The sequence below is a fragment of the Protopterus annectens genome, chromosome 8.part0, assembly GCF_019279795.1.
Source record: "Protopterus annectens isolate FY-2018-M chromosome 8.part0, PAN1.0, whole genome shotgun sequence".
Classification (NCBI taxonomy): Eukaryota; Metazoa; Chordata; order Ceratodontiformes; family Protopteridae; genus Protopterus; species Protopterus annectens.
This window is the reverse complement of record NC_056741.1, coordinates 1,644,922,307-1,644,943,698: the sequence shown is the minus strand read 5'-3', so window position 1 is coordinate 1,644,943,698 and position 21,392 is coordinate 1,644,922,307. Positions and strand designations below refer to the sequence as shown.

Genomic DNA, 21,392 nt, shown 5'->3' with positions numbered 1-21,392 from the left:
ATGACATCAGATCTGTAGTTCAAAAAGTACAGTGGATATTGGACACTATTCTACAAACTCAGAAAAACTGAACTGATGCTCTCTATTGGGAACTAAAATAAATCCTTAAAAAAGTTAATGCGTGTTTGCATAGCCTTGGCATAACCAGCTAAGGCAATAGTTATTAGAGTGAGATCACACACTGGTTGTAGGGTCAGCCCTCTACAGATCATAGATCTTTTAACTTAATGCCTTGATATTCTACAACACAGCTTAATCTCTGGATTACTCTTTCTATAAAGAGTATTAATTTATGGACTGAATGCCACAAAAGGATGCAGTCAGAATCAGCTACTTAACAATATGCAACCTTTGAGTAACATTATCAGCCACCCTTACTGGACAAACTCATGCAAGTCCTGGCAGGGGTTCCAAACAGCATCAGCATTATTATGCTCTGATCATGGACAACTAAGTGCCTTTAGTGGAACTACAGGTAAACGTCCTCAAACCTGTGGTCAAACATAATACTGCTTTGTAAACTTACGGCTTTCTGTAACACTGAGTCATCTGCACCTGTAGTTAGGAAGGTCAAGAAAAGGACTTAAAGATGTTGAAGATTAAATGACCCCAAATTTTTAACTGGTGTCCTCAGTATATCACTATTAATGATCATTGACTTGATGACAGTTATTAAACCAATTAAAGAGCTGAAAGGAGACACTACAGTGGCCTAGGACTTAAATTTATATTAAAAGTGACTGACAGAATGAGATTATTGGTCTCTAACCTGCCCGTTATTTACTTATTTTATTTATTTATTTACACTTGGGAGGCCACATTAGCCCCACTAGGTCAATGGTCGCTTTTCAAGGGAGACCAGAGGTAGTATTCATACTGACTAGGGGAAATTTGGCCAGTGTACTGGGGAACGTCCTCTACTATTTTTGATCATTGCTATGGGAACTTTTAAACCCACCTAAGATACCACCAACTCAGGCAGATGGGTCATCAGTTTAACATCTCATCCAAAGGATGACACATTCAGGAGTGCAACATTAAGTGAGTCTGACATCTTTGTGTTCTCCAAAAGGGTTTTCCTCCCTACACTCTTTCCAAGTCCTTTCTTAGACTCTTCCCTTTGTGATCCTCTCCTTCTACAAGGATATTTCTGCCATCCACAAACTTGTTTTCTGCTCCCTCAAATACATCTCAAAGGACCACAGTGAAGAACCATAACCAGTCACAAAAGTACTATGCTAATCATTTTCTTTTGTCCTGATAACGCATCTGTCATCCAAATCTCTTATGTTCTACTCCCTGAGCTGCTGTTCATTTCCTCAGACTTTCTCCTAACACCCCAAACCCTGCAGACTTCCTAGAAGTTGTCTTTGCAGAACCCAGTTAAGCACCTTAGCCAAGCAGACCACATTTGATTTTGACCACCATGTGGCAGCACCAGCAGATGATACTTTCCTGTCAAAGAAGACAAGTCAGAAAGTTTCCATATGACTCGGAAACCCAACAGAAAAAGCTTAAAAATGTGGTGTGTTAAACAGAACTCTACCGAGCAAGTTATGAAAATCTTGCAACATTTAGATGCAGACTAATATACTTAATAAAAAATTAATATATAAAAATGTTTAGGAAGAAAAATAAATCACAATTTATTACTTTATTGAAAATAACTTCATAAGTAAAACTATATAATCCTACCTGCACCTTGTCAAGGAATGAAACAAGCCCAGGACCCAGCTTCTTGAAATTAATTGCAGCCAGAACTGGTTAAAAAATATGAAAAATAAAAAATATATATACATTTTTAGAAGAGGAAGTGAAACAAACTCTTAAATAACAGAATATTGAAAAAGTTGCCTAACCAGATATGACAGCTTACTGTAAAAATAAAAAAGAATGCTATATACGTGTATACATGATGTACAACAACAGACTAAACACATTATTCTTGTCATAAGGAGATACACATTAATGCAGTTTATAAGTTATAATGCATGCATGGAGAATAAGCCCTCAGTAAATTAATCAGATATGTTCTTACTGCATCACCTGGTCTTCAAGAGTACCCTTCTTAATGGGTTTATGCATGGGTAAGATAATCACCTGATTAGAATTATCATTTTTAAAATTAAAATCCAACATCTTGGCATGCCCACACACACCTGCACTCGTGCAATCCATGACATAATGCATCATCTGCATCATAGGAGTGTGGATCCTAAGAGCTCTCTAGTTTATCCCTATACTACCAAGAAGCACGCTTACTCAAACAAATAACAGATTTATTACAACACAGTTAAATAAGAGATATAAAACTGCATACCTGACAACTGTACTAGGAACTCCAGCAGCTGCAACTGGTGGTAAACTGCTCATCTGATGGATGACGGAGAAAGAGTATTCTTGACCCATCAAAAAGGGTTTTCTAATGGATGAACTGATGCTAAGAAAGTACCTGTTATATCTAATATCAGGGACCCTTATACAAATAGCCCTGATTAGGCTGAACCCAAAGCAATAACTAGCAGGCTGGAGGAGGCTCAGAAAGCAAAGTCCTGGATTATTGAATTCCCCAAAATAGTTGACTCTCTAGTCATGACTGAGATGACGATAATGCTCGTTGAAGGTGTGCAACAAGGACCAAGTGCTCATGGCACACGTCTGTGGCAGAGATATTTCTGTGGAAAGTACTAGAGGCAGTCAGTCCCATGGTGCACTGGGCTTTGACCATAGCATTTCCTGGAAGGTGACTAACTAGTGGTAGTTAACAAGCCATGTTAAAGTGTCACGTAATAGATGGAAACCTTTCCCCTCCTGGAGCAAAGAAAAACTGCAGCTTATCAATTCTCATAAAAACTAATACAACCAATTTGAGTAACGTTTGAGCAGGTGAAGGCATACCCAGAGCAAAGGGCTATCGCTGCCATGGTTATGCCACCACGAAGAAAACAGGAAGGATGACATGTCCTATTGGCTTCATCCAATAGAACACTCTATCATAGACTACCTAGACAAGGGTAGTGCTACAACCTGATAGAAACTGGGTGTAGGTTTCCAAAAATGTGTGGATCCAAATATAGTTTCTTAAGAATGTGATGGGGATTATTAATTTGAACTAAATGGGAAAAATGCTGTAAGGTCTGCAGAACCAATAAAATAGTTGTAACAAGGGACTCTATAAACAAATCTGGTCCACATTAAGTTGGTCGAACAGTTGAACTCACATTAATAACCTCTTCACATCTCAAGCCAGTCAGTGGCATAGAAGGAAAAAGACATGACTATGTCCCAGTTTATTGACTGATATCAGGTCCAGTCCGGGTTACACAGATATAATTCATTACACTTAAAGACAGAGTACATAATATGTAAAAAGGGGTTAAAGGCATCTGCATATGCTATATGTATCAATGTCCAAGTATGTAATTAAAAAAAAATGGTAGTAACTTGGACAGTTAAGCAGACAGCAGAACTACAAAGATACAAGTTGTTGAAAACAAAAAGCTATGTATGTGTATACAGGTTTTGAAAATCTACTAGTAAAGCCTGTGTATGTGTATACAGGTTCTGGAAATCTACTAGGAAAGGCTATGTATGTGTTTACAAGTTTTGGAAATCTACTAGTAAAGGCTATGTATGTGTAAACAAATTTTGGTAATCTAGTAGTAAAGGATACATATGTGCTTACATGTTTTGGTCATCTACTAGTAGATGCTACGTATCTGTATACAGGTTTGGTCAATCACTCCAAAAAATAAACATCAGTATAATATCAGGAAAAGGAACCCCAATAATGCCTTAACAAGACATGTTTTGGACAACAAGTCACACATTGAAGTTCGTAGTTATAGAAGGATTTAAAGGAGGGAACGAGGGGAGGTCCATTGGTACAGTTACTGGAAGGGAATTATATTGGCAATTGACTTTGAATGCCCATGGTTGGCCTGAACTTGATGAGTCTTGTTCGATTGCACTCTTGTTGAAATTTAAAACACTGACTAGGTAATAAAACAAAGGTAGCGGCGAATGGTACAATAATACCTCTGGCCCCTTTGCTACGGGTTCGCACTTTAAGCACCTTTTTTACATTTTAAATGCACAACACATCAACAAATAAAGCTATTTAAGTGAACTTTGTACTCAACATACATTTTTTCCTCCCATTCAAGCTCCTTCAGGGAAACGAAGTTTAACATACATCTTATATACTCTAATTGAATACCCCTTTTGTCCGCTACCATTGTTTTTAATATCTTTTACCATTTCATTGCATGCATTGAATGTGGAGTTACTTTTAGGTATTAGTTTTTTTGGAGCGATGTTTATGTATACAATTTTAACATAGTTATGGTTTACATAGTTATTTCAAAAACTACACATTTATGTTAACGTGATTTTTATTTTTTTATTTAAGATTTTTCACCGAAACAATTTTTTATGTATACACAAAAACACAATCTGGTCAATATAAAAAGTTTACAGAACTCTACCTCGCTTGCAAGACTGTTAAGATGAACTGTACTTAATTTTCCAAACACTAGATGGCATTGTGATACTACTTTGCCTAGGAATAGTTGGAGACACTACCTCTTGAAACATCGAATGAAGTGTTGTCATTGCTTATGGATGTGTGTATAAAAGTTTTGTAGCTTAACTATTTTTACATTCTGATGAAGTTCTGATAAGGGATGAAAGAGCTTAATGTATATGTAACTTATTTGTTTTGGCTTTAATCGGTTTATCAAATAAAATAGTTGCTGCTCGCAACCTTCTGCCTTGGATTTGTTTTGGTCTTGAAGCCTTTTGGCTTTTGTGTTTTAGCAACTAAAGCTAGAAGCTTTCACTGAGGTTGGAAAGAGGAGAATTTTTGCATCCTTCTGAAATGCATGAAATAATTAAGCAATAAGCTTGGAATGCTTATAGTGAGACTAGATTGCAGGATATATGGGTAGCATTTAGTGTGTGTGACTGGGCCAAGAGTAAAGGAATGGACAGCGAGAGTAGGGTTTTGCTGGCAGAGGTAAGGCAGTTTGTCATGTAAGGGAATACAGATAGTCTTAGGAAGAGGATTTTGTTGTCTTTGGTTAAGGATGACTTTGGAGGGCTACAGCTTAATTAAATATGTATTTGAAATTGCAAAGCTTCTTAAGAAAAGCTGACAGGCAATTTCCTGCAGTGATCAGCATGTTTCAGACTTATGTGGTACATTTTTTACTCTTTGAGATTACAGGACATTTATGATGGGGGTAGTAGTAGCACGTACACAGGGATGTGGTTCCAGTATGATTCAAGTTAGAGCTCGGTTTGTAACACATCACTGCCACAACTAGTCATGAATTCAATCCAATGAAAAAATGAAATGCAAGTAGTTTTGCCGGCAGGGCAATCCCCTCCCCCAAATAAAACCCAAAATTATATATACAAACTCCATGCACATACAAAACACAAAGGAGAGAGAAATCTCTCAAAATAAAGAAATCACTGTTGACACATAGCTCTCTATTGTAATGTCTGTTCATAAAATGCTGAATGCTGACAAGCTGGGGGAAAAAAACTACACGAGAAGAGCAAATCGTGATGTGGAGGCAAGCATCCCACACCTAAAAACATATACTATAACTCCAAGATAACCATACCTTGGAGAAAAGGGAACATCCCGAGAAATGGCCATCTAGGACTGGCTATATGTAAGACTGTTTTTTGGGCCATTTATTCTTCAGCATTTCAAATGGTTAATGTAACACATTTAGAAACTACACTGCAAGTAACTTCCTACAGAAAACAGTAAGAGGGGAATTTAACTTAGAGAAGACAAACTTGACCAGCTACAACTTTGACCAGTTTGCAATCAAACAGCAGTAGGGCACCCATGGAAAATTTTGCTAATATACACCATGGGAATTTACCAAGGAATTTACAAGACGAAGGGATACACAAGAGGTTTGCAGTATGGTTAAGGGAATGGTATGAACAGAGGAAGAGTTTTAAATAATGGATTGTTGGGCAGATTCTTCTACATAAAGATGAATATCAGTCAGCATTTCTAAAATGTTTATCTGGATAATGATGTCAACATACAAGACAGACTTACCAAGCACCCAAATGACTGGTGCCAAAGTCATGGCCTTTAACTCAATACAAAAAAATGTATCATCATCCCTTTCTGCAAGAGTGATGTTCCTGCTCAATAACAACAGTGGTGAGAGACCTGGGCATACAAGTTGACAGCAACCTTACCTTTGATAGCCATGTCTCTGCAGTGGTAAGAAGGGCATTCTATAATGCTCATCTCATAAGCAAGGGCACTGCCTCCAGAAGAAAAATTATAACCTCCCTGTACTCTTCTCTCATCAGGCCAATAATTGAGTACAATGCCTCTTTCGGTATGTACCTTTCCAAGCACCTGCAGCAACTGGAGAGACCATAAAGGTTCCTCACAAGGAAAATTCAAGGTCTTCAGCATCTTTCCTATCAGGATCATCTGAAATCATTGTCACTTTATTCTGTTTCATACAGACTACTCAGAGGCGATCTCTGCCTTGCATATAATGCAATCTATGACCCTGCTTTATTGGAAATGCTGCATATCCATAAGTCAAATGGTACATGGTTACTCACTCTAATGGCCTTATATTGGTATGTGACATTACTAAAACCTGCTTGAGGGACAGATTTGTGTAACAGAGGTTGCACACTTTTGGAACAGACTCCAGTGCAAGCAGAACACCTCACTGGACCTCTTCAAATGCAATCTGGACGATTGGATGGGTAACCATAAATTCACCACGGGGGTCCCACCTATGTACCTCTTGGACAGGGATGATAGGTGCTGATTGTGGATATAATGGGTAAGACTTGACTAGGCTTGTAAGGACCCTAGGGTCAGTAGCCTAGTAACCTCCTATGATCCTATGGATAGATTTGTTAAGGATTTACTGGAGAACATAGATATGAGGTCTATGTATATGGTATGAAGGAAAGCAAAAAAGTTATGACTTATAAGTATTATTTGTACATCCTAACTGAAAATAAAGAGGATCTGGTGACAATGTTATTAGTGCATGGTGAATGGGAAAGTACAGTTGTATAAGTAAACTTACCATAACAGTAGAAGTTCAAATTATCACTGCTGCAGTAGCCTTAGCTATATGGGTTATATACCACCAAAGATATAACAGCTGGCCAGCTTACAAATCTTCAGGGCACCTTCCATGTGCCCAAAGTCAGGTAGCTTGAGCTATGCTGACTAAGACAAGTTTCAGAACTCTCCTGTCAGCAAAGAGAGGAAGGCTAGGCTCTGGAAAGACAATGTTAGGAACAACAAAAAATAAATGTCCATACCCTGGCATAAAAACACACTCAAGAAACAAGCGGGTAGATTGAATGAGTGGCTACTGCAGCAATGATCATTTGGACATCTACTGTTATGGTAAGTTTAACTCGCACAACTGCATTATGTTCATCATATTGATCCCTGAAGCACTAGCCTTAACTTTATGTGGAGATTACCTTAACTAACTACATTTGGGAGGTGGAAGGAGAAGAGTCCAGAGTCCCTGGAGAATGGTCCTAACAAAGTCTGATATGGTTCCAGAAAAGGAAGCAAGCTTGTAGTGCTTTGTAAAAGCGAGGACAAAGTAACAACTTCTAGTATATTTCTAAAATCTAACCCTTTCCAAAAAGCCACAGATGTAAGCCAAGCCTCTGGCAGAGTGGACCTTGACCCTGCCTGAAATAGTTTTATTTTGAGTATAACAAAAGATAAAAGCCTCAAAGAATCATTTTGAAAAGTCTGTTTTGACACAGGTCACCCCCTTCATCTTATTTTCACAACAAACGAACAATGGATCCGAAGATGTGAAAGATTTACTTCAGTCAAGATAGTACCCAAGTTGTCTGTGGACATCCAAGGTATGGAGTATTTTCTCTCCTTCATTTTTAGGTTCAGGAAACAAAATGGAGAGATGGCTAGTTTGGCTTAAAGTAAACTCAGATCACTTTAGGCATAAAAGAAGGATTAGTTCTCAAAGAAACCCTGTCCCTTTGGAAAATAAAATAGGGTTGACTCACCATAAGAGCTTGCAACTCAGATACTCTTCTTGCAGAGGTCAAAGCAATCATTAAAACTGTTTTCCATGTTAAGAACCTCAAGTCAGTCAGATTAGCTGGTTCAAATGAAGTATGTGTTAGCTTCTGTAACAAAATTAAGATCCCAAGGAGGTGCCATTGGTCATCTTGGAGGACTCTTAAGCAAATCCCCTTTCAAGGACATTTTGAAAAGAGGCTGCATTGAAGGAGGAGGATCCATGGGCAGCCATGCTGAAATGGCTGACAAATGAACCTTGACAGAGGAATAAGAAAGGCCATAAAAAAGTTACTTACACAAACAGTGTAGAACCAGAGAGCAACTAGTCTTGAATGGGTGCTAGTTATGTTATTGGCACCAACTAGAAAACCTTTCCCATTTGCTAATATATGATTTTCTAGTAGAAGGTTTTCTTGCCTGCATTAGTACCTGCTGCACCTCCTCAGTAAACAGGTGCATAAAAGGAGTTAAGACCCTATCATCCAGGAAGTCAGCTGAAGTTAACTGATGCAGGGGTGCATCAAATACCCCCGTTCTTGTCTGAGTAGATCCAGCCTGTGAGGAACCTTGTGGCCATTTCCAAAAGAAGAGAGAATCATTGCTGCCTAGACCAGAAGGGAGTCACCACAGTGATCTTGGGAGAATCCTTCTGAATCTTTAGATAATGTCTGGCTATTTGTGGAAAGGGAAGAAAACCATAAAGGAACATTCCCATCTAAGGCAAATAAAAGGCATCTAACTTCCAATCCCTTCTTGCATGTTGATTGTCCAGAGAGGAGGTAAAAAGGTCTACTCAGTGAACTCTGCACAGATGGATCAAATCTCAGAAGACCCCCTGATCCAATTTCCATTCATGAAGGTCTGCCCTGGTCCTGCTCAGCTTGTATGGCACCCAGCTAGGCTCTAACAGAATGTAGGATGCCTGTAGGTTGAGATTGTACTGTGAAGCTATATCCCAAGCCAACATGGCTAGTCTGCATAGGGGTTACAACCTAGTTTCCCCTTGCTTGTTGATGTACCACATGATTGTGGTATTGTCTGTAACCACATGAAGAGGTCCCATGGACCAAAGATGGTCCAGCGAGTTGAGTGCCTTGATCAGGGTAAGTACCTATTTGATAATTATGTTCTTGCATCTGTCCTTGGTGTCCCACACCCTCTGCACTTTTATCCCTCCTGAAACTACTCCCCAAACAAAGTCCACAGTGTCTGTGGAGACTAACTGGTTTTAAGTAGAGAGGGAGAAGGGGAGAACTGAATTTAAGGATATCTACCGACTCCACCAAGATTTCTCTTCTGACAACCCCCAGCAATGGAAATTGAAAAGATAAAAGGTGCTGAAGATGGGATAAGAGAGATGACACTATATCTTTTTCATGTAGAGTCTTGTCATGAGTACTGCGAGAATCATACAAGCCATGAGACCCAAAATCTTGAGCTATTGCCTGACAGTGACAGAAGTCAGAGTGGAAAACCTTACAGAAAGAGCTAAATAAAGATCTATTTTTTACTGTGGAAGAAATGCTCTTTGAACTTGTGGTGTCTAGTTGATATCCCACGATTACAATCCTGTGTGAGGGAGTCAAGAAAGACTTTTGACTATTTTCTTGTAATCACAACTTGTGTAAGAGATCTCTCACCAAAGAGAGAGAATCATGATACCTTGGAAAAGACTGTGCAGAGATAAGCAAGTTGTCTAAATATGAGAAAATGTGGATACTCTGCAGCCTGCAATGAGTTATAATTGGAGCTAGACTCTTTAACAACACTCTTGATGCAGTGGCTAGTCCAAAGGGTAAGGCAGAAAACTGATAATGGGATCCAGACAGACAAAACCTTAAGAAACACCTGAAGTCTGGATGACTAAGGATGTGATGTTAAGCATCTTTTAAGTCTAGTATTGTCAGGAAACTTGAAAGAGGAAGAAGCCTAAACACGTTGTGAAGTAACATAACTTTGAATTTGAGCACTATCACAAACAGGTTTAGGAAAAAAAGATCCCAAACTGATTCCAAAGTATTTTATTTCACTGGCACTAGGAATGTCCTTGAATTAAAACCCTTACCAAACCTTGAAGGATAAATTGGTTCTATTACTCCTTGGGACAGTATATGATGAAGATCTGGTGGAAATAGAGTCTGATCTACATGGAGGACAAGAAATGCTACCCCTTGGAAAGGAAGAATTTCTTCCCACTGCCATCTGTAATCTTGATGAATGATTTTTAGAGCCATCTGTCTGAAACTAACTATTGCCAACAAGAAAAAAAGGAGATTCAGACTTTCTGGAATAAAAAAAGGGACCAGGGGTGGGAGGGAGTCACAATGTCTCTTGAACAGTCATTCATACTTGTTGGACTGTTCCTTGTTTTGGAAGTGTTGATACTTCTTTTCTGTAACCCCCTTGTCATTTCTTAAGTGTCTGTTTATTCTGTTTTTTTTTTCTCTCCAAAAAATGGATGAGAACGAAATTCCCATGGGAAATGTGTAAAAAGAGGACTGAAAATTTTTAGAGATTCCCTGGATCAGCTTGCCCTTTCATCACACTTTCTGATGACCTCTGCAGAAGATGGGCCAAACACTAAATCTCTATCTAAGGAAGAATTTAAAATCTCATTTTTATCATAATCTGGGAGGTTTTGAGAATGCATCAAACCTCCTCAAAACAGTATTAGTGGCCACAGCCCTGAAAGAAGCATCAATAGTCATACACACACTGTAAACAATGAGTAGTGACCTGTGCAAGTTATTTAAAGCAGATTTTTCCTCAAAACTTCACTGCAGATGAAACATTCCTTATACTTTCACAATTTCTCAGAGCAAACTTTAACATATGAGCCAGACAATTCAAAATTCTGAAACTCAAAGTTGCAGAAGTATAATCCCTTTTCCCATACTTACCGGAAATAGAAGGGTTGGAACCAAGCGCTTAGCACCTGTGGGATCAACTAAAGCTATATTTGATGGGTTGGGTTTGGAAATACTGCATAAAAATTTAAAAAAACCTGAAGAACTTTACACATCCTTATCTGCCTTTTAGGGCAGCTGGCTATCAAGAAAACTGCAGGCAGTAACACACACACATTTAAAGCAGAAAGAATAGGAGGAATGGATGAAAGTTCTGGAAAATCCTTCTGTAACAACTCATAGTATTTTCTAAAGGTATGAGAAACATCAGTGTTCTCCCACTGAAAACACTGGCATGTTCTAGTAATAGACTTCACATGGAGAATCAGAAACTGAGCTGCTCTCTGAGTCTGAATCAGAAATCTGAGGAGAAAAAATGTATCAATCCCTGCATCTTCCTTTTCAAATTCAGAATCATGAATCTCTTCAAGAAAAGAGGAATCTTTCTTCTACCAGAAACTACTTTACAAGATGGATCAATAGCCTGAATTAAACCCTGAGCCAAACCCAGTAAACAATTCCTATCCAAAGAAAATTGACACGGAGTAGATACATGCTTGGTTTTCTGTTTCTTTCTGACAGGGAAAATGGGGCCAACCATGTTACTAATGGTAGCAGCAGCTTCCCCAGGGATGGGCAAAACATCTGACACAACAGGGAAACCTTCCCTGTTCCCTCTCCCAGGAATAACAAGAGTAGCTCTCCTTTGGCCACTGACGGGACTCCAACAGCTGCAGAGGACTTTGCTAAACCCTGGCTCACAGTGGCTGTACATGCTACATCAGAGGGATATGGGGTAAAAGATGAGTGGTCCAAGGTACAACAAATGAGCACAGCAGTGTCACCCACCTGTGGCAAACACAAACTGTTAGAATGCTGTGGTGGCAAAGGCTATTTACTTATTTTTTTTCTTTATGTACAAGGAAGGATGACTGACTGTGGGACCAGTAAGTCTGTTCCATGGTGAAGCTGAAAATGATACCTCTTTCCCAGGGAAGGCAAGCAGCAATTGCCAGTTAACACTACCAGTCCACAAGTTACTTTTTGACAAAAAACACAGTAAAAATCACTTTAAACACTATGGCAGCCCAACAGAAGTAAAGTTACTTTAGACCACTTTTAAAATGACAGAAAAAACAATCACACCATTTACAGTCTCAAGACATTCCATTAAGACACAACACTCTCAGCTTAAAATAGCTTCCTGAAGAGGACGTAATAACATCCAAAAAAAAAAAAAAAAAAACTAAGAAAATGGAAGGTTTTTTTTTTTTCTTCAGAGAGAACTTGTCTGCTCAGCAAAGGAAAACACAAGCCGTCCGTTGATCCTCAAAAGTAGTACAGCTCTGAATGGCATTGTGCCCAAAATTAAAGTTATGTACTTACTATAATGTTAGATCCATGTTGCCTGATTTTCGTCCTGTTCAACATATGGATGTTGGATCAGACCATGGCACCGAATCTGAAGCCTTCACAGTTCTAGGGCTCTGACTCCTCACCTACCAATAATTCCCTAAACTCCAATCAAATACCTCGCATCAAGCTTGTCCTATAGGAAAGTGTTCATACCTATCCTGGGTTCAAAGTGTTCATAACTATTACCTGGGAAAATAGTGGAAGACCCTAGATGCAAAAAAAAATTGGAGAGGGACCAGAGGAAAATTAGACAAGATCATGAGAAAATACCGGTCAACGACAGGGTGTAGCGAGATAACCCAATCATCTTGAAGCTATCCATACAAGATAATTTGGCAGGGGGGGCAAGTTGAAGCAAACAAAAATCAAACAACGTCAATCTATCTTTATGGTAAGTACATAACTTTCATATCCACTGTTGTCTATTTTCATCCAATGCAACATATGGGACAAATTTCCAAACTGCCTTATAGGGTAGTATCAAGTAGGACATCCCTAAGTATAGCGAAGCCAAAACAGGACCCGAACCTGTATTGTACATCCAGCTTACAATAAGTAACAAAAGTGTGCACAGTGGACCAGGTCACTGTTGCACAAATATCAACTGGTAATTTCTTAGAAAAAGCTGTTGAGGTAGCCACTGCTCTGGTTGATGGGCTTTTGCTTTGGACTATTAACTCTAAATCCACTGCAGCATAGACAAAAGGGGATACAATTTGATGGCCACCTGGACAGTTTAGCTTTTTTAACAGCTCTGCCAAGACTGGCTTTAAAGTAGGCAACAAAAAGATGATAAAATTTTTTGAGTTTTTTGTTCGATGAAGATAGAACATTAGCTGGTGATGTATATCTAGCATATGTGGAATGTATTCACCCTTGTTCAAAAACTTTGGAAAAAAAATGGTAAATCTGTGGATTGGTTTAAGTTGGTCACGGTTTCCTCCTTTGGAATGAAGGATGGTTTAGTTCAGAGAGAAAACAGATCCTTATGTAAAACCAAGTAAGGAGGCTTACATGAGAGTGCCTGTAACTCTGAAATACTCCTTGCAGAGGTGATAGCGACTACGAACATTGTTTTCCAACTCAAATACTGGACATCTATTGCAGCCACATGTTCAAAACGAGGTCAAGTTAGGGCTTGGAGCATAACAAGAATATTTCATGGAGGTACTGGTTTTCTAATGGGGACACAGAAAGGTTCCTCTAAGAAAGGCTTTCAATATTTTTAAGGAGGCCAGAGAAGAATCATTTTGTCCATATGAAAAGTGAAAATTGCTGCCATCTGAACTTTGATGGCAGAGTAGTTAGAGCTCTGTTGAAAGAATTCAGCTACAAATTCCACAACTGATGGTATGGAAGCTGAGAAAGGATCCAAGCTTTTAGCTACTTCCCAAAAAGAAAACTTTTTCCATTTACTATTACAGATCTTTGTTGTAGCAGGTTTCTGGGAAGCTGTTATTATATCAACATTATTGAGAAGCCTAGCAACTGCGGTTGTCAAAACTGGAGGAAACAACCATTTAGTTTCACGGTAGCTTGATCTGGCAAAGGCAGTCTGGATGGGTGAGACAGAAGGTCTGGATATAGATCCAGCATCCATGGCAGATATACGAGGGCAGGCCACAGAAAGGGAACAATATTTGTTGGAGTCAAAAGGGGGCAATGAGGCTTAATTTAGCCTTGCACTGTCTGGCTTCCTGAATGAATATGTTCATGAGGGGTTATGGGGAAAAGCATACAGGAAACTGGGGAGGCTATTCTGGATCATAGCATCCCTTAGTGATTGACCTGTGGAGGTAGCAGAGCAAAGTAAATGATGCACTTGTTGAGGTAGAAGGCAAACAGATTGCAGCAAGGTTGGCCCAGTGGCTGAAAATTAGTGTTGCCACTGCTGGATTGAGGGGCCACTAGTGAGGAGTTAGGATAGTTCTGCTCAACTTGTCTGCAAGAACACTGAACACCCCAGAATGAGTGTTGCTATCATAAAACGGTGTGAAGACACTGCCCACTGACAAACCCTCATGGCCTCTTGACACATGGGTAAGAATGGCTTTCTCCTTGTTTGCTGATGTACCATATCACAGCCACGTTGTCTGACCGTATGCAAATCACACCTCTAGAGAGGGCACCCTGGAAAGCCTGCAATGCTAGGAAGACCGTTCTCATCTGCAAAACAATGATGTGAAAGTTGGCCTCTAACTTTGACTATGTATCTTGGATTATTCTCCCCTTGAAATGCTGCCCCCTACCCTAGGAGGGAGGCGTCCATGGTCACTACTGCTATTGGTGGATTTGGTTGAAAGAGTCACTCTTATGTTACTGAAGGAGAGGTAATCCACCACACAATATGCTGTCTGTAAATTCTTGTAAGTCAAATCATGGTATATAAGGGGTAAAATTTCGAGACCACTTGAAGAATTCTTATTTGATAATGAGCCATGGGAATCATTAATATGGTGGAACCCAGGAGACCTAATAGATGTATTAACAGTACTGGATGGTGGGGATGATGGAGTATCTCTGTGGCTGCTTGATGCAAAGAATGAACTCTGTGTTGTAGAAGACTGACAATTTGTAGAGTAGTATCGAGGTGGCATCACATAAATTCTGCTGAGTTGGAAGCAATTGGCACTTGTGAAAATTCACTGATATTCCTAGGGCCAGTAAGCAATGGAGGAGAAGGCCCAGATGATGTTCCAGAAGATGCCTGGATGTAGCAGTCAGGAGCCAGTCATTTAGGTAGGGGAAGACATGGACCGAGCATTCACAAGTACTCTGCTACCACTGCCATTACCTTGGTGAACTCCCTGGGGTTGTGGTGAGACCAAATGGCAGGGCTCTGAACTGGAAGTGAATGGCTCCAAGGCAGTAATGGAGAAATCTCCTGGACTGCTTCTCTATTTCCACATGATACTAAACATCCTGGAGATCTACTGAGCACATTCAATCGCCCTTCGTCAGAACAGACAATATAGACTGAATTGTGACCATCTGGAATTTTGTCTGTTTTACAAATTGGTTGAAATGACAAAGATCCAAAACTGGTGTCAGCCACCCCCCCCCCCCATTTTCTTTGTAACTAAAAAGAACCTTGAACAAACTCTGGATCCTAACTGGTCCCTGGGGACTGGTTGGATGACCCTTTCCACCGACTGGAAGGAATGCAGGGAATCACCTTCTTTATGGGAGGATAAGAAAAGGGAATGAAAGAGCCTCTGGAAATTGTATCTTGCACCCACCAGTCTTGCCAGGATTGGGGGTGCAAAGATAAGTATCCCCCAAATGCCTACAAAGTGCAGCAGTTGTGCAACCCTTCATGGACACTGACAGGACCTCTTGGTAAAAGGACTGCGGAAGCCCTGATTATGTGGTCTGCCTCTTGGGAGATGTTCATTGGGATTCCCTCCACCTCTGCCATGTGGAGGTCTATCACTAGGTGAATCCTGGTAAGAACTCTGTGATTTGTGAAACTACATTCTTTTTCCTGACCTCTGATCACTGGAATAGGATCTTTGAGGTTTAGAAAAATGAATGCCTACTGCAGACAGTCTTACCATCCTGTTGACTCCTGGTCAATGTGCTTTCACTTTGGGTGCAAAAAGTGTGGAATCTTCATAAGGGACATTGACGAATGACATATTGAAGTCTTCTGCAAAACCACACAGATGCATCCAAGCAAATCATCTGACTCTAAGACCTGTTAACGCTGCTCAGGCTGTGCCAGCAGCGGAGTTAGAAATGCGACGCATGGATACGTTACAAGTTGACTACAGAACTGAAAGCTGTGAGTCCCCAGTCTTTTGGACATCCACAAGCACAACCCCAGAAAGAGACTTGGAAATTTCTTTATGCCAAGTCCCTCTAAAACATGTTAGGGGGATGGACAGAAGAACTCTCATCGGACAATTCCTTTTTTATGGCTGCTGCTATAACCATGGCATCCACTGGAGGATCTTTACTCTAATTCTTCCTGTCTTTGGGACCTGCTAAAATTCTTTTTTTTTTTTTTTTTTTTGGGGGGGGTGTAGACTCCATCATGTCAGGGTCCTTCCAGGTCTGCTATGCCATAAGGTTGACTAGTGGATCAATGGGTGGTTCAACCCAAGATTATGTTGAGCCAGAAACAAAGGCTTCCAGAAATACAGATTCAGCTGGACAGAGATCTTCAGTGGACCATCCCTCTGTCTGTTTCATGAGATCAAGAATTTGACCAAAGTTGACACCCTCTAATGGTGAACCATCGCCTTCATCCAAATCTTTATCCTCTGTGAAAGACTTTGGAAAGAAGTCTGAACGCTTTCTCTTGCAGGTCTGCTTCTTGTGAACTGATTCTATTGGGGAGACAAATGGTTAAGTATAAGACTAAGAACTGATGAAGCAAGTAGATCCTGAAAACTATCCCTTTCTGACAGAATGGAAGAAGATGACATCACAGAATCAAGTTAGGGTTTGGGTGGAACTGAACTCCAAGTAAGTGCCTGTTCTTTGCGTAAAGCCAAAACCCTTTTAAAAACCTCAAAGGCTGCATTTGAATGGAGAATCTCTCCAGATCCAAAGAAAAAGAAACCTTGACTCCTAGCATCCTTGACCGTGAAGCAGACCTCAGACCCAGGCTAATGCCAGAGCCCCCCAGTGAAAAGACGGTTCCAAGAATCTCAGGGTTGAACACTCCCCCTGGAGGGTGACACCAATATGGGCATTTGAGTTGAGAGGGATAGAGAAACTATCAGCATCAAAGCTGAAGGAACTGCCGGTGCAGAAGGAGGCACTTTGGGATGGGTTGGATCCAAAACTGTCAGAGATAAAGGATGGACCACAACAGGCAAAAGTGGAGAGGCAGGGTGGCCAATGGTCAGTACATTCCCTAGGGCCAATGGTCAGTACATTCCCTAGGGACAGTACCAACAGAACCCCAAGCTGGATCTGCATCCTTTAAGAAATTTCTCATCATCCTATCAATGCCGTACTCTAACAAGCTCTGAAATGATTGGGTAGATGACACCACTGAGGAAGACCTGCAGTATATCTCTCCTCTTGCAAAACTGGTGTGTATAACCTGGGGCTCACCAGTTCTGGTGAAAATCAGGGCCAAGGGGAGGATGGACGAGATTGAGATACTGTCAGTTCCAATCTCCTAGCAAGTTTAGGTAAGGGTACAACTGGAACTGATGGATCCGAAGAATGTTTAAATATAGGAGATTTGTTCTTTTCTTTCCCTTTATGCTTACTTTTTTCTTTCTCCTTATCTTTGTCTGCGGCCTTATCAGAAGACCTAGCCCTCTCTTGTTTCTTAGCAGGGGAGGTTGAAGAGGAAGGCACTTAATGGAGTGGCTAGTTACTTGGGATGTTGTGGAAAGCAGAGTGTTGACTTGGGCTTTTATGGGAGAATCTGGCACCTCGGAAAGGAGGGTAGAGGCTTTGGAGATGGTATCTAGGACATACCTAGCTTTATGTGTTTGACAGTTGATAGCCGTTATAGCCAGAGTAGTGGAGGTATACACTTTCTTCCCTAGTCTGTCAATGAATATGCTGTCTTTATCCATTGGGTAAAGGGCAGCTGAAGGTAACTGTCTTGAAGGTTTGTCAGCAGAGACAGCTATAACAGCTGGGTCTGCTGCAGGGTTTCTAGAGAGAAACCGGGTGTCCTGGGGGACCTTACAGAAATGGTTAGGGCATTTACAGGCTGGCGGTTGTGAGTTTGGAGACTGAGAGGCAGCCAAAACGTCATCCTGGAAAGCAGGTAATAAAGGGGGGATGGCAGATTGAGATGGTTGCTCCATTTGTAAAAGGTCAAAGTACCATTTCTTGCAGTCAGAAACTTCTGATGCTTGCCACTTAAAATGTTCCCTCATGAGGGAGACAGTGTCCCCAAAGGTAAATTCTTCTCCTGGGAACTAAGGGGAAATGGAATCCTCCTTTGGGGTGATGAAATCCTTGGGGGGTCTACTTGAGTTTCACAAGAAATGGATTTCTCAGAAAAGGAGTAGTCATACTCAGATACCTGTAAGGGTGGCTGAGGTGATAGGGTAGGGGGTAGTTGTTATGTCTGCAAGGCCTGAAATGCCTTAAAGAGACTTTGTGAGAACACTTCCCAACCAGGAACTGGTTGAGGTTCAGGGTGCTTAGTTTTTTGTTTTCTCTTCAATGGAGTAGCTGGTGGAGAAAGCATCGAGGTTGACATCTGTTTAGTAGGAAGAGAAGGAGCAGGGCCTTCTGACAGAGTGAGTTGTGGTTGCCCTCTGCCATCAGGATCTGATGGCTGATTAGCCTCAGCAGACATACACACGGTTTCAGACATTCTGGTTTACATTAAGGGTCCCGGGCCTGGTTTGGAAACCATCATCTGAGAGGATTCTGTGCTTTCAAGTGCCTCAAGAACCTGCTCGGATGTCTGAGGCACAGCTTGGGATTCCAGCTTAATTTTCTTGGCCTTCTTCCTTGGCGGCTCGTCGGACAGGCCTACTCCTCCTTCCATACCGAGCACTAAATGATGTAGCCTTGGATTTTCTAAGTACAATTTCAATGCTGCCAGGGGGCTTCAGAGAGTTTTGGGGGTGAAAGATTTGCAAATGGGGCAGGATGTATGGTAGTGGGCCTCGCCTAAGCAAAATACACACTTCTTGTGAGTGTCCTTGTGAGGAATTTGTCTCCCACAAGCACACTTCCCCTTTCTAGTTGACATGCAAGTCTAAACTGTAATCAAAGTAAGGAAAAATAAACCAACAGGGCACTTATCTGTATCGGTTGAAGAAGCAGTCATCTGGTCTTGAACGGAATCATAACCGGTCATCTGAAGAAAACGCAATCTGCTTTTGGAACTGGCAACAGGAGTCTGACATTCACTGTGGCAGAAAAATTCTGAAGAAGGTATGTGCAGACGTCACTTTTATACCCAACGTCGGTTTATGGCCCTCGTAAGGGACGTCATATGTACTCTCCTGAAACAAAGACTTTGGTATACTGGCTAGACGGTGGCACTGCAGGCAGCAACCTCCCTATTGTTATGAATACTGCATCATGAGAACAGAAGGGAATAAAAAGTTTTCTGTTTTCAAATATTCCTTTATTACATTTTTAACCCTTACTTCTGATGGCTGGAGAACTAACATGTTGAAATTAGTTACATATATAGTCTGTCAAAGTTACACATCATCACTATATTTGGTAATCAAAGTAGTGCCAATAGGATTCATCCTCAGACATCATCTCTTACTGTTCATCAGTGGTGCATGATGAAAGTAACGTTACACAAAATACAAATTAATTCACATTATTATAGTCTGCGAATAACTTATGTACCCTGGCACCCTAGAAGGCGGCTCTGATAAACACTCAGTATGGCTAAAACACTGTAGATATAACCCTGAACAAGAAGATGACTGAAGTAACCTTTGCAAAGCAAATCATGTTAACAAGACAGAAACTGCTTCAGTCATAGCTTCCTGAAGTCTAACTGACAATCTCCTCCTGTTGATATTTAGATATTACAACTGATAGTTATCTAGAGTTCAAGCAACATGACCTATGCATAATGAATTGTATACCTGGCAGAGAAGTTATGTACATCAGACACACAGTGCAGACTAACAACAGTGGACTTTATACTGAAATATTTGTATAGATAAGATGAATGACAGTGTTCCACAGAAACTTGAAACTGCTCACAACAAAATACTTTGCAAGCCCTGCATCCATACATCGTTGCCTTCACTTAACTAGGCTCTTCTACTATTAGTAACTTCATTCAATTCAGCAAATTGTGTTTATCCAAAATATTATACAAAAATAGTTTAATTCCACCTTTGCTAGCCTTAAATGATATACACCAGGGAGTAGTTAAAGCTCACTCTCTTCTCCTGTAAGTTCAAAACATCTTCAACTAGGTCTGTAGCACAGACAGCAGCAAAGATAAATTAGTGAGGCTAGTCTGGACTAGACAATAGAATATTCTGTCATCCCAAATCAGGAGAGCTGCTGGAGATACCCTGTGATTTTCAGAGTAAAGTAACTACAATCTTACAGACAGGGGCGGGGTGAGATATGCTATAAATACGAGATGGGAGTACTCCAAGCCACAGTGTGATCTTGCAGATCGTATATAACTAACTAACTTACATGCAGTTAGGACTGGGGTGGTACAGCCCCAACCCCAGACTAGGGAGAGGTGCAGAGGCTACTACTGTTATCATTCAGAATATGAATTTTTAGTATCCTGTCAACATGGAGCTTTTCTCCCAGGCTCTCTGAAAAATGGGGTCCACCCACAAGAACTAAGCTGTGTGTGTCTGTGCACACATGAGAGTGAACAACTATATATATGTATATGTGCACATATGTACATGTGTGTGTGTCTATATATTTATATACATATATATGTGTGTGAGTTTACTTTACTTACCTGAACAGCTACATCACCGACTTTCACTTTGCAGAGATGACAGGAAAGAAAAACCAGATCATCGACATCTGCAACACAGACTTTCTACTCGAGGTGAGTAACAACTTGGGCACCCCCCCCCAAAAAAAATAATAAACTAAACCCACCCATGTGGGGGTATTTGACCCCCTCACCTCCCTAACTAAATACACCAACTCTGAGATCGCACTACCGCAGGGGTAAGGGGCAAAGTACAACAGGATGGCCAAGTAGTTACTTACCTCGAGTAGATAGTTGGTGTTCCGGATGTCAAGTCTTGAGGTTTTTCGTTCCTGTCATCTCGGTGAAGTGAAAGTCGGTGATGTTGCTGTTCGGGTGACAAACTGGCTCTCAGACAGATCCCATAAAGTAAGAGTAGAGGGATCTATGTCCGAATCCAGACCAGTAAAGAGTGGTGTGCCTCAGGGCTCTGTCCAGGGGCCCCTCCTGTTTGGCATATACTTCTCAGAAGTACAGACACGCACGGAAGGGCTGTGGCTGACAAAGTTTGCAGACGACTGCAAACTGGGTGCTATAATAGAATCTCCGGCCGACATGGAGATCCTCCAGA

General features: G+C 40.8%; 1 protein-coding gene across 4 annotated transcripts in view; it reads right to left on the bottom strand.

Moving 5' to 3' along the window:
* GLB1L2 (galactosidase beta 1 like 2) overlaps nucleotides 1-21,392 on the bottom strand; it is a 2,046,079-nt gene that overhangs the window by 745,533 nt on the left and 1,279,154 nt on the right. For all 4 annotated transcript variants that reach the window (XM_044081172.1, XM_044081170.1, XM_044081169.1 and 1 more), the window contains exon 8: nucleotides 1,696-1,760. In XM_044081172.1, the coding sequence (XP_043937107.1) occupies nucleotides 1,696-1,760 (65 nt within the window). The remainder of the gene's footprint in view (nucleotides 1-1,695; nucleotides 1,761-21,392) is intronic.